Source organism: Coregonus clupeaformis, chromosome 28 (genome assembly GCF_020615455.1).
Source record: "Coregonus clupeaformis isolate EN_2021a chromosome 28, ASM2061545v1, whole genome shotgun sequence".
Taxonomy (NCBI): Eukaryota; Metazoa; Chordata; class Actinopteri; order Salmoniformes; family Salmonidae; genus Coregonus; species Coregonus clupeaformis.
The window spans coordinates 11489761-11504760 of NC_059219.1; the positions used below are offsets into that span (position 1 = coordinate 11489761).

At 45.6% G+C, this 15000-nt stretch overlaps 1 protein-coding gene across 1 annotated transcript in view; it reads right to left on the reverse strand.

Moving 5' to 3' along the window:
* Nucleotides 1-15000, reverse strand: part of LOC121556919 (kinesin-like protein KIF13A) — a gene marked incomplete at its 3' end in the record, with an annotated part of 86150 nt that overhangs the window by 33205 nt on the left and 37945 nt on the right. The window contains exon 3 of the mRNA XM_041870803.2: nucleotides 3231-3243. Coding sequence (XP_041726737.2) covers nucleotides 3231-3243 — 13 coding nt within the window. The remainder of the gene's footprint in view (nucleotides 1-3230; nucleotides 3244-15000) is intronic.

Below are 15000 nucleotides of genomic sequence, written 5' to 3' on the forward strand. Positions count from 1 at the left end.
GGGTCTGAAAGAGAGAGCTCCTCTATAGTCACGGCTGGGGACGGTCACTGAAGGGGTCTGAAAGAGAGAGCTCCTCTATAGTCACGGCTGGGGACGGTCACTGAAGGGGTCTGAAAGAGAGAGCTCCTCTATAGTCACGGCTGGGGACGGTCACTGAAGGGGTCTGAAAGAGAGAGCTGCTGGGGAGACAGCAGAACAGCAGAGTGGGTGTCCGTCAGAGGTACCATCGTCCTCAATTAGTGTTTGAGGGGAAACTCATTTGAAGTTGTATTCAGGACTGAGCAGGCCAGGCAGTCATTTCCTCTAGAGTACCTGGCTAAAGCCCAGAGGACAGATTTGAATCAGCCCGACGAGACACGACCCCACGACCCCACGACCGAACCCAAAACCCATCCCAGAATGTGTTCAACTCTGCCCCTGAACGTCTCTCAACTAGTCACCATCCCTGCCGCTGACCAACCAAACCCCATAGACGTCTATCTGGCTCCCTGCCGCTGACCAACCAAACCATCCAGACGTCTATCTGGCTCCCTGCCGCTGACCAACCAAACCACCCAGACGTCTATCTGGCTCCCTGCCGCTGACCAACCAAACCACCCAGACGGTTATCTGGCTCCCTGCCGCTGACCAACCAAACCACCCAGACGTCTATCTGGCTCCCTGCCGCTGACCAACCAAACCCCATAGACGTCTATCTGGCTCCCTGCCGCTGACCAACCAAACCACCCAGACGTCTATCTGGCTCCCTGCCGCTGACCAACCAAACCACCCAGACGTCTATCTGGCTCCCTGCCGCTGACCAACCAAACCACCCAGACGTCTATCTGGCTCCCTGCCGCTGACCAACCAAACCATCCAGACGTCTATCTGGCTCCCTGCCGCTGACCAACCAAACCACCCAGACGTCTATCTGGCTCCCTGCCGCTGACCAACCAAACCCCACAGACGTCTATCTGGCTCCCTGCCGCTGACCAACCAAACCCCACAGACGTCTATCTGGCTCCCTGCCGCTGACCAACCAAACCATCCAGACGTCTATCTGGCTCCCTGCCGCTGACCAACCAAACCACCCAGACGTCTATCTGGCTCCCTGCCGCTGACCAACCAAACCATCCAGACGTCTATCTGGCTCCCTGCCGCTGACCAACCAAACCATCCAGACGTCTATCTGGCTCCCTGCCGCTGACCAACCAAACCATCCAGACGTCTATCTGGCTCCCTGCCGCTGACCAACCAAACCACCCAGACGTCTATCTGGCTCCCTGCCGCTGACCAACCAAACCCCACAGACGTCTATCTGGCTCCCTGCCGCTGACCAACCAAACCATCCAGACGTCTATCTGGCTCCCTGCCGCTGACCAACCAAACCATCCAGACGTCTATCTGGCTCCCTGCCGCTGACCAACCAAACCCCACAGACGTCTATCTGGCTCCCTGCCGCTGACCAACCAAACCCCACAGACGTCTATCTGGCTCCCTGCCGCTGACCAACCAAACCCCACAGACGTCTATCTGGCTCCTTCCCATTTACACCAGAGATCTGGATATAATGAAGAGATGCTCATGTCTCCACACTAACAATGGTAGTCGATGTCCCAAAGGCGGATAGCAGGCGAAAAGCTTAGGTTCAAAATAAGCCCATAGGCTTATTTTGGACAGATTTTGGCGAGAGTGAAACCTCTCGCTTCGCATCTTCCTCTCTGTTTACACATGTCATACTCTACCTTGGACAGAGACAACACATGTCATACTCTACCTTGGACAGAGACAACACATGTCATACTCTACCTTGGACAGAGACAACACATGTCATACTCTACCTTGGACAGAGACAACACATGTCATACTCTACATTGGACAGAGACAACACATGTCATACTCTACCTTGGACAGAGACAACACATGTCATACTCTACCTTGGTCAGAGACAACACACAACAGACTCTACCTTGGACAGAGACAACACATGTCAGACTCTACCTTGGACAGAGACAACACATGTCATACTCTACCTTGGTCAGAGACAACACATATCATACTCTACCTTGGACAGAGACAACACATGTCATACTCTACCTTGGACAGAGACAACACGTCATACTCTACCTTGGACAGAGACAACACATGTCATACTCTACCTTGGGCAGAGACAACACATGTCATACTCTACCTTGGTCAGAGACAACACATATCATACTCTACCTTGGACAGAGACATCACGTCATACTCTACCTTGGTCAGAGACAACACATGTCATACTCTACCTTGGTCAGAGACAACACATGTCATACTCTACCTTGGACAGAGACAACACATGTCATACTCTACCTTGGACAGAGACAACACATGTCATACTCTACCTTGGACAGAGACAACACATGTCAGACTCTACCTTGGTCAGAGACAATACATATCATACTCTACCTTGGACAGAGACAACACATCAGACTCTACCTTGGACAGAGACAACACATCAGACTCTACCTTGGACAGAGACAACACACAACAGACTCTACCTTGGACAGAGACAACACATCAGACTCTACCTTGGACAGAGACAACACATCAGACTCTACCTTGGACAGAGACAACACATCAGACTCTACCTTGGACAGAGACAACACACAACAGACTCTACCTTGGACAGAGACAACACATGTCATACTCTACTTTGGACAGAGACAACACATATCATACTCTACCTTGGACAGAGACAACACATGTCATACTCTACCTTGGACAGAGACAACACATATCATACTCTACCTTGGACAGAGACAACACATCAGACTCTACCTTGGACAGAGACAACACATCAGACTCTACCTTGGACAGAGACAACACACAACAGACTCTACCTTGGACAGAGACAACACATCAGACTCTACCTTGGACAGAGACAACACATCAGACTCTACCTTGGACAGAGACAACACATCAGACTCTACCTTGGACAGAGACAACACATCAGACTCTACCTTGGACAGAGACAACACACATCAGACTCTACCTTGGACAGAGACAACACATCAGACTCTACCTTGGACAGAGACAACACACATCAGACTCTACCTTGGACAGAGACAACACATCAGACTCTACCTTGGACAGAGACAACACACAACAGACTCTACCTTGGACAGAGACAACACATGTCATACTCTACTTTGGACAGAGACAACACATATCATACTCTACCTTGGACAGGTATAACACATATCATACTCTACCTTGGGTTGTTTCCTGGAGGTAGAGGGGCAGATGGAACCATGATGAACAGATTCAGGATGGGAGGATGGAGGAGAGAGAGAAACCCAGGGGTCCATCAGCAACACCATCACAGAGACAGAGGGAGAGAGGCGGGGGGAGAGAGTGAGAGATAGAGAGGGGGGGAGAGTGAGAGATAGAGAGAGAGAGGGGGGAGAGTGAGAGATAGAGAGTGAGTGAGAGAGATAGAGAGAGAGGGGGCGAGAGAGGGGGAGAGAGAGAGAGAGAGAGAGAGATAGAAAGGGGGGAGAGTGAGAGTGAGAGAGAGAGAGAGAGAGAGAGAGAGAGAGAGAGAGAGAGAGAGATAGAAAGGGGGGAGAGAGAGGGGGGGAGATAGAGATAGAAAGAGGTACCATGGTTAGCATTAAAACAATTGAACAGACTGTTAAATGTTACCTCTCTCTAACCGTTACCTCACTCTCTCTCTTTCTCTCTCTCTTTCTTACATGTTCACTATCAAGTTTCAGGTTTTAAAGTCCCATGCACAAGTACAGTGAAAAGCCTTTCTCGCTAGCCCTAAACCCAACAATGCAGTAATCAATATCAATGTAGTACTAAAAATAACAAGGTACGACTCCAACACCATCATTAAGTTTGCCGATGACACAACAGTGGTAGGCCTGATCACCGACAACGATGAGACAGCCTATAGGAAGGAGGTCAGAGACCTGGCCATGTGGTGCCAAGATAACAACCTCTCCCTCAACGTGACCAAGACAAAGGAGATGACTGTGGACTACAGGAAAAAAAAGAGGACTGAGCACGCCCCCATTCTCATCGACGGGGCTGTAGTGGAACAGGTTGAGAGCTTCAAGTTCCTTGGTGTCCACATTACCAACGAACTATCATGGTCCAAACACACCAAGACAGTCGTGAAGAGGGCACGACAAAGCCTATTCCCTCAGGAGACTGATAAGATTTGGCATGGGTCCTCAGATCCTCAAAAAATTATACAGCTGCACCATCGAGAGCATCCTGACTGGCTGCATCACCGCCTGGTATGGCAACTGCTTGGCCTCCGACCGCAAGGCACTACAGAGGGTAGTGCGTACGGCCCAGTACATCACTGGGGCCAAGCTTCCTGCCATCCAGGACCTCTATACCAGGCGGTGTCAGAGGAAGCCCCTCAAAATTGTCAAAGACTCCAGCCACCCTAGTCATAGACTGTTCTCTCTGCTACCGCACGGCAAGCGGTACCGGAGTGCCAAGTCTAGGTCCAAAAGACTTCTCAACAGCTTCTACCCCCAAGCCATAAGACTCCTGAACAGCTAATCATGGCTACCCGGAATATTTACAATGCCCCCCCCCACCATATTTTTACGCTGCTGCTACTCTGTTAATTATTTATGCATAGTCACTTTAACTCTACCCACATGTACATATTACTTCAACTACGTCAACTAGCCGGTGCCCCCGCACATTGACTCTGCACCGGTACCCCCCTGTATATATAGCCTCCCTACTGTTATTTTATTTTACTTCTGCTCTTTTTTTCTCAACACTTTTTTGTTGTTTTATTCTACTTTTTTTATTATTATTATTAAAAATAAATGCACTGTTGGTTAAGGGCTGTAAGTAAGCATTTCACTGTAATGTCTGCAGCTGTTCTATTCAGCGCATGTGGCCAATAAAATTTGATTTGATTTGATTTGAAGGTAGAACAAAAACACACGAGATATAGAAATAAGAAGAACAGGATCAGTTCAATACCATATTTATAATGTGCAGGGATACTGGAGTGATAGAGGTAGATATGTATAGGGGTAAGCATACTATATACAGGATCAGTTCAAAACCATATATATAATGTGCAGGGATACTGTAGTGATAGAGGTAGATACAGTGGGGAGAACAAGTATTTGATACACTGCCGATTTTGCAGGTTTTCCTACTTACAAAGCATGTAGAGGTCTGTAATTTTTTATCATAGGTACACTTCAACTGTGAGAGACGGAATCTAAAACAAAAATCCAGAAAATCACATTGTATGATTTTTAAGTAATTAATTTGCATTTTATTGCATGACAAAAGTATTTGATCACCTACCAACCAGTAAGAATTGCGGCTCTCACAGAACAGTTAGTTTTTCTTTAAGGAACCCTCCTGTTCTCCACTCATTACCTGTAATAACTGCACCTTTTGAACTCGTTACCTGTATAAAAGACACCTGTCCACACACTCAATCAAACAGACTCCAACCTCTCCACAATGGCCAAGACCAGAGAGCTGTGTAAGGACATCAGGGATAAAATTGTAGACCTGCACAAGGCTGGGATGGGCTAGAGGACAATAGGCAAGCAGCTTGGTGAGAAGGCAACAACTGTTGGCGCAATTATTTGAAAATGGAAGAAGTTCAAGATGATGGTCAATCACCCTCGGTCTGGGGCTCCATGCAAGATCTCACCTCGTGGGGCATCAATGATCATGAGGAAGGTGAGGGATCTGCCCAGAACTACACGGCAGGACCTGGTCAATGACATGAAGAGAGCTGGGACCACAGTCTCAAAGAGAGCTGGGACCACAGTCTCAAAGAAAACCATTAGTAACACACTACGCCGTCATGGATTAAAATCCTGCAGCGCACGCAAGGTCCCCCTGCTCAAGCCAGCGCATGTCCAGGCCCGTCTGAAGTTTGCCAATGACCATCTGGATGATCCAGAGGAGGAATGGGAGAAGGTCATGTGGTCTGATGAGACAAAAATAGATCTTTTTGGTCTAAACTCCACTCGCCGTGTTTGGAGGAAGAAGAAGGATGAGTACAACTCCAAGAACACCATCCCAACCGTGAAGCATGGAGGTGGAAACATCATTCTTTGGGGATGCTTTTCTGCAAAGGGGACAGGATGACTGCACCGTATTGAGGGGAGGATGGATGGGGCCATGTATCGCGAGATCTTGGCCAACAACCTCCTTCCCTCAGTAAGAGCATTGAAGATGGGTCGTGGCTGGGTCTTCCAGCATGACAACGACCCGAAACACACACCCAGGGCAAGTAAGGAGTGGCTCCGTAAGAAGCATCTCAAGGTTCTGTCTCTCACAGTTGAAGTGTACCTATGATAAAAATTACAGACCTCTACATGCTTTGTAAGTAAGAAAACCTGCAAAATTGGCAGTGTATCAAATACTTGTTCTCCCCACTGTATGAATAGGGGTAAGGTGACTAGGCATCAGGATATAAGATAAACAGAGTAGCAGCAGTTTAAATGATGATTGTATGTGAGTGTGAGTGTGTAAAGTCAATATAAATGTGTGTACATGTTATGTGTGTGTGAGCAAATGAAGTAAGTGTGTGTGTGTAAGTTAGAGAGAGAGAGAGAAGAGAGATCAGAAATAGAGATGAAGAGAGACTGAGAAAGGGAAAGAGAGAAAGGGAGAGGAGAGAGAGAGAGAGTAAGAGAGATCAGAAATAGAGATGGAGAGAGACTGAGAAAGGGAAAGAGAGAAAGGGAGAGGAGAGAGAGAGAGAGTAAGAGAGATCAGAAATAGAGATGGAGAGAGACTGAGAAAGGGAAAGAGAGAAAGGGAGAGGAGAGAGAGAGAGAGTAAGAGAGATCAGAAATAGAGATGGAGAGAGACTGAGAAAGGGAAAGAGAGAAAGGGAGAGGAGAGAGAGAGAGAGTAAGAGAGATCAGAAATAGAGATGGAGAGAGACTGAGAAAGGGAAAGAGAGAAAGGGAGAGGAGAGAGAGAGAGAGTAAGAGAGATCAGAAATAGAGATGGAGAGAGACTGAGAAAGGGAAAGAGAGAAAGGGAGAGGAGAGAGAGAGAGAGTAAGAGAGATCAGAAATAGAGATGGAGAGAGACTGAGAAAGGGAAAGAGAGAAAGGGAGAGGAGAGAGAGAGAGAGTAAGAGAGATCAGAAATAGAGATGGAGAGAGACTGAGAAAGGGAAAGAGAGAAAGGGAGAGGAGAGAGAGAGAGAGTAAGAGAGATCAGAAATAGAGATGGAGAGAGACTGAGAAAGGGAAAGAGAGAAAGGGAGAGGAGAGAGAGAGAGAGTAAGAGAGATCAGAAATAGAGATGGAGAGAGACTGAGAAAGGGAAAGAGAGAAAGGGAGAGGAGAGAGAGAGAGAGTAAGAGAGATCAGAAATAGAGATGGAGAGAGACTGAGAAAGGGAAAGAGAGAAAGGGAGAGGAGAGAGAGAGAGAGTAAGAGAGATCAGAAATAGAGATGGAGAGAGACTGAGAAAGGGAAAGAGAGAAAGGGAGAGGAGAGAGAGAGAGAGGCATCAAAGCCAAAGGAACTGAATAATATTAAGAAATGCTATAGATGGAAGGAAAGTAGGGTTGAAACCTACCAAAAAACTATTAGGCAACAACAAATTCAATCCATTCTAGACAACTTCCTGGACAAAACGTTCCACTGTAATAGTGAAGGTGTAAACTTGGCAGTAGAAAACCTAAACAGTATATTTGACCTCTCAACTTCCCTATCAAATCAAAAAATCTCTAACAGAAAACCAAAGAAAAGTAACAACAGTGATAAATGGTTTGATGAAGAATGCAAAAACCTAAGAAAGAAATTGAGCAACCTATCCAACCAAAAACATAGAGACCCAGAAAACCTGAGCCTACGCCTTCACTATGGTGAATCACTAAAACAATACAGAAATACACTACAGAAAAATAAGGAACAGCACGTCAGAAATCAGCTCAATGTAATTGAAGAATCCATAGACTCTAACCACTTCTGGGAAAATTGGAAAACACTAAACAAACAACAACACGAAGAGCTATCTATCCAAAACGGAGATGTATGGGTAAACCACTTCTCCAATCTTTTTGGCCCTATAACAGAGAACAAACAGCAAAAAAATATACATGATCAAATGCAAATCTTAGAATCAACTATTAAAGACTACCAGAACCCACTGGATTCTCCAATTAGAATGAATGAATGAACAAAATACAAACCCTCCAACCCAAAAAGGCCTGTGGTGTTGATGGTATCCTCAATGAAATGATAAAATATACAGACCACAAATTTCATTTAGCTATACTTAAACTCTTTACCATCATCCTTAGCTCTGGCATCTTCCCCAATATTTGGAACCAAGGACTGATCACCCCAATCCACAAAAGTGGAGACAAATTTGACCCAATAACTACCGTGGAATATGCGTAAACAGCAACCTTGGGAAAATCCTCTACATTATCATTAACAGCAGACTAGTTCATTTCCTCAGTGAAAACAATGTACTTAGCAAATGTCAAATTGGATTTTTACCAAATTACCGTACGACAGACCACGTATTCACCCTGCACACCCTAATTGACAAACAAACAAACCAAAACAAAGGCAAAGTCTTCTCATGCTTTGTTGATTTCAAAAAAGCTTTTGACTCAATTTGGCATGAGGGTTTGCTATACAAATTGATGGAAAGTGGGGTTGGGGGAAAAACATAATACATTATAAAATTCTTGTACACAAACAACAAGTGTGCGGTTAAAATTGGCAAAAAACACACACATTTCTTTCCACAGGGCCGTGGGGTGAGACAGGGATGCAGTTTAAGCCCCACCCTCTTCAACATATATATCAACGAATTGGCGAGGGCACTAGAACAGTCTGCAGCACCCGGCCTCACCCTACTAGAATTTGAAGTCAAATGTCTACTGTTTGCTGATGATCTGGTGCTTCTGTCACCAACCAAGGAGGGCCTACAGCAGCACCTAGATCTTCTGCACAGATTCTGTCAGACCTGGGCCCTGACAGTAAATCTCAGTAAGACAAAAATAATGGTGTTCCAAAAAAGGTCCAGTTGCCAGGACCACAAATACAAATTCCATCTAGACACAGTTGCCCTAGAGCACACAAAAAACTATACATACCTCGGCCTAAACATCAGAGCCACAGGTAACTTCCACAAAGCTGTGAACGATCTGAGAGACAAGGCAAGAAGGGCCTTCTATGCCATCAAAAGGAACATAACATTTGACATACCAATTAGGATCTGGCTAAAAATACTTGAATCAGTTATAGAACCCATTGCCCTTTATGGTTGTGAGGTCTGGGGTCCGCTCACCAACCAAGAATTCACAAAATGGGACAAACACCAAATTGAGACTCTGCATGCAGAATTCTGCAAAAACATCCTCCGTGTACAACGTAAAACACCAAATAATGCATGCAGAGCAGAATTACGCCAATACCCGCTAATTATCAAAATCCAGAAAAGAGCCGTTCAATTCTATAACCACTTAAAAGGAAGCGATTCCCAAACCTTCCATAACAAAGCCATCACCTACAGAGAGATGAACTTGGAGAAGAGTCCTCTAAGTAAGCTGGTCCTGGGGCTCTGTTCACAAAGACAAACAGACCCCACAGAGCCCCAGGACAACAACAACAACAACAACACAATTAGACCCAACCAAATCATGAGAAAACAAAAAGAGAATTACTTGACACATTGGAAAGAACAAACAAAAAAACAGAGCAAAATAGAATGCTATTTGGCCCTAAACAGAGAGTACACAGTGGCAGAATACCTGACCACTGTGACTGACCCAAACTTAAGGAAAGCTTTGACTATGTACAGACTCAGTGAGCATAGCCTTGCTATTGAGAAAGGCCGCCGTAGGCAGACCTGGCTCTCAAGAGAAGACAGGCTATGTGCACACTGCCCACAAAATGAGGTGGAAACTGAGCTGCACTTCCTAACCTCCTGCCAAATGTATGACCATAAAGAGACACATATTTCCCTCAGATTACAGCGATCCACAAAGAATTCGAAAACAAACCCAATTTTGATAAACTCCCTTATCTACTGGGTGAAAAACCACAGTGTGCCATCACAGCTGCAAGATTTGTGACCTGTTGCCACAAGAAAATGGCCACCAGTGAAGAACAAACACCATTGTAAATACAACCCATATTTATGTTCATTTATTTTCCCATTTGTACTTTAAATATTTGCACATTGTTACAACACTGTATATATACATAATATTACATTTGAAATGTCTTTATTCTTTTGGAACTACTGAGTGTAAAGTTTACTATTAATATTTATTGTTTATTTCACTTTTGTTTACTATCTACTTCACTTGCTTTGGCAATGTTAACATACGTTTCCCATGCCAATAAATCCCTTAAATTGAATTGAATTGAATTGAATTGAGAGAGAGAGAGAGAGAGAGAGAGAGAGAGAGAGAGAGAGAGAGAGAGAGAGAGAGAGAGAGAGAGACAGGGAGAGAGACAGGGAGAGAGACAGGGAGAGAGACAGGGAGAGAGACAGGGAGAGAGAGAGAGAGACAGAGAGAGACAGAGAGAGAGAGAGAGACAGAGAGACAGAGAGACACAGAGAGAGAGAGAGAGAGAGAGAGACAGAGAGAGAGACAGAGAGACACAGAGAGAGAGACAGAGAGACAGAGAGAGAGACAGAGAGACGAGAGAGAGAGAGAGAGAGAGAGAGAGAGAGAGAGAGAGAGAGAGAGAGAGAGAGAGAGAGAGAGGTCATGCTCAACATGAGCTCCTGATTTATTTCAGTTTTTTTGTTTTTAGAATGAGATAAACACTCGAATCTAAAAATAATTCAAGGCAAGAAGTGATGAACAACAACTATATTAAATCAGAATAGAAAAAAAAGTAACTTTGCGCCTCAAATTAAGAAGTTGACTCTCACTAGCTAGCTACACAACAAAAACCTAGCCAGCAGGCTAACAAGCCAGCCAGAAAATTGAGCTAGGACAAACCTAGCAAGGGGAATTAATACAACTACATCAAACGACCAAACTGAGTGAGTAAATCAAAAAGAAGCACGGACTCCAACTTTAAACATATCTTCTGTTTTTGTGTGTGAAGATTTTTCACTCTTTTTGCTTGTTTTTGAGCTAAACAGGAGCTAGCTAGCAACAGCAGCAGACAAACAAAACTGGTTGCCATAGCAACGGTGCAGCAGAACAGAGCAGCAGCAGCAGTAGTAGCAGAGCCCACAGGCACCATGTCCCCACTCCCCCTCAGCGCTGAGTCCATTTTCTACCCTCCAGAGGCCAAAAATGACACAACAAGGAAAGCTTTTAAACAGAATCTACTAAAGGGGAGGCCAGAAACCCTTTTCACAGACCTCTACAAAAACGGTGATGTGAGTAATCTCGTCTTTCTCACTGACCAGCCAAATGCATGGCGCTCAGCAGTCTGCTCTCACTACCCATCCGTAAAGAAAGAGGGAATCTGTAATGGGTGGAAGCTGAAAGTGAAAGAGACAGATGACCCTGACAGCACCATGATAACAATCAACCTCTACAAGACTGGGACTGTCATGGTGCAAGGTAACCTTAGGCTGTTTGAAACAGACTTTCAGACCATTAAGGAGAGAGCAGAGAGAGAGAAGGACACCACCAGTGACATGCCCTCCCACAAGACAAACTCCACCAGCACCACCCTCACCCAAAAAGGCACATCCAGCACCTCTCTTCCCACCATAGTGGAGGACAAGCCACAGGAGGAGAGCGACCCCCTCAGTGCAGAGCAGGCTCAGGCCCTCCTCACCACCATAGCTGCCATGAGGGATCAGTTCACCACACTGGAGGGAGAGGTGGTCCTGCTCAGGGAGAGTGTGAGCAAACAGCAACCAGACATCCACACCTTAGAGGAGCTCCTAACCAAGGTGCGGACAGAGCAGGACAGCAGCCTTGCAACACAGTTGAAAGAAGTTCAGCAAGAGAGAGACGGACTCAAGAGAGAGCTGGCTGATCTAACAAAGGAGGTGAGAGAGCTCCAAAAAGACAGGCAGAGCAGTAATAACGAGCTGACAACACTAAGAGAGGAGCTGCAGGAGAGAAAGAGAACAGAAGACAGACTGCAGGAGCAGCTAGATCACCACTCTATGACCTGCCATCACACAGCAGAGGAGCCCACCTCAACCAGCCAGGCCTCCCCAGCCCTGCCGGCTGCATGCCTCCCCCCCAGCCCCCAGAACAGCCTCCCACTGACAGCGACACCGGCACAGACCAGCCACACCCCAGCTCCAACACCCACCAGCCCCAACTCTACCCCCTCCAGTCCAGAAGAAACACTGGCTGAGATTGTCCTGTTGATGGACTCAAATGGGAAGTTTGTTCAGGAGAAGAAACTTTTCCCTAGACACAAAACGAGAAAGGTGTGGTGCCCAACAACGCAGAGTGCCATGGCGCTGCTTGATAAGGCCCAGCTTGGGTCGCCAAGCCACATAATCATACACACCGGAAGCAACGACCTGCGTGCTCAGCAGGAGAGGGTGGCGACTTCACTACGGGGAGTGATTGAGAAGGCCTCTGCAATCTTCCCCAACTCAAGGATCATGGTGTCAACCCTTCTACAGAGGAAGGACTTCCACCCTGCCACAATCCAAAGAATAAACGCCAGCCTCTCCCGGGACTGTGCCCTGCGACCCAATGTACACCTGGCCCACCATCCCACCCTCGATCTTGACTGTCTCTATGACCATGTTCACCTGTACAGGGAGACAGTCCCCATCCTTGCTAAGACTCTCAAGGACGTCGCTTTAAACCGCATCCCGACCTCTCCACCCAGGAACAGCGGAGCAATCTCCACCCCCGAGATCACAGAGACAACACCCCGGACCAGTACCCTGGACCCCCAGCCACGGCCACAGCACCACCAACCTCAATGCCCACCACATCCAGCGCAGCACAGACCACCCCAGCCCAGCTTCAGACCCACCCAGACGAGGCCTAACACCCCCTCCCCCCACCACAGACCCACACCTGGAGGAGCCACAGCCCGGCAGACAGAGCTATGCACAAGCTGTGAGAGGAGCAACTGGTCCAGCTCCCACCAACGAAATGAGTGACATCAAACAAATGCTGAATCTACTATGCTCACATGTGATAGGCCGAGGGTCATGGTAAGATGAGCACAAGAACTCCACCATCCTCACACTACATCCACCCAAGTGGCAAGACACAAATACTATCTTAAATGATAAACAAATCACATTTGCATAATAAGAGTTTACCTTAATTGAAAAATCCTATTTTAATAGTTATTGTTGGATTGTGAGTGTTTATCTCATTTTGAATGTAAAGAAAAAACAGTTATGAAGTCCTTTTACGTTGCATGTTGGAATTTACAAGGCTTGAAGTCCTCTGCTTTTGGGCTAAAGAGCAGAAACCCAGACTTCCTTAAAGAAATTGATGATGTTGATATTGTAGTACTACAGGAAACATGGTGCAGAGGTGATGTTTCCACTGGCTGTCCACTAGGTTATAGGGAGATAATCGTACCATCCACCAAATTAAAAGGAATCACACAGGGCAGAGACTCAGGTGGAATGCTAATATGGTATAAATCTGAACTAACTAATTCAATCGAATTGATCAAAACAGGAGAATTCTTTATCTGGCTAAAAATCAACAAGGAGGCTATCTTAACAGATAACAACGTCTTCCTCTGTGCCACATACATTCCCCCTCAGAGTCACCCTACTTCAATGAAGAGAGTTTCTCCATTCTAGAGGGGGAGATTAGTCACTTTCAGGCCCAAGGCAATGTGCTGGTCTGTGGAGACCTGAATGCTAGAACAGCAGAAGAACTAGACACTATTAACAGTCATGGGGACAAACACCTACCGGGGAAGCAACGACCTTTCCCTCCCCACATACCCCCCTAGAAACAACTATGACAAAGTGAAAAACAAAAATGGAGTACAGCTCCTGAAGCTCTGTCGAACACTGGGTCTGTACATAGTCAATGGTAGGTTAAGAGGGGACTCTTTTGGTAGGTACACCTACAGCTCATCCCTTGGCAGCAGTACTGTAGACTACTTCATCACAGACCTTAACCCAGAGTCTCTCAGAGCCTTCACAGTCAGCCCACTAACACCTCTCTCTGACCACAGTAAAATCACAGTGTATCTGAAAAGAGCAGAACCCAACCATGAAGCATCACGGCCCAATAAATTACATGGTACTAAACAGACCTATAGATGGAGTGCAAACAGTACAGAAATCTACGAAAAAGCAATTAGTAGCCAAAAAATACAATCTCTCCTGGACAACTTTTTAGCATTAACATTCTCCTACACCAATGAAGGTGTACATTTGGCCGTTTGGAACATAAACTTTATATTTGACAAATTAGCCTCCTTGGCTAATCTTAAGAAACATAAGAGCAAACCAAAAATAATAGATCATGAAAAATGGTTTGATAATGATTGCAAAAATCTAAGAAAGTCATTGAGAAATATATCTAATCATAAACACAGAGACCCAGACAACAAAAATATACGTCTTCAATATGGGGAAACACTGAAGCAATACAAACACACCCTAAGAACAAAAAAGGAACAGCACATTAGAAATCAGCTGGATGTGATTGAGGAATCCATAGAATCAAACCACTTCTGGGAGAATTTGAATAAATTAAACAAACCTCATAATGAGGAATTGGCTATCCAAAATGGGGATATGTGGAGAAATCACTTTGCAAACCTCTACAGCAATATAACAAAGAGCCCAGAACAACAAGATATACAAGAAAAATTACAAATCCTTGAATCAGCAGTCAAAGACTATCAGAATCCTGTGGATACCCCAATTACAGAACAAGAATTATTGGAAAAACTTTGCACTCTCCAACCCAAAAAGGCCTGTGGTGCTGATGGTATTTTAAATGAAATGATCAAATATACAGACCACAAATTCAAATTGGCTATACTCAAACTCTTCAACATTATCCTAACTGCAGGTATTTTCCCCGATATTTGGAACCAAGGATTGATCACACCAATT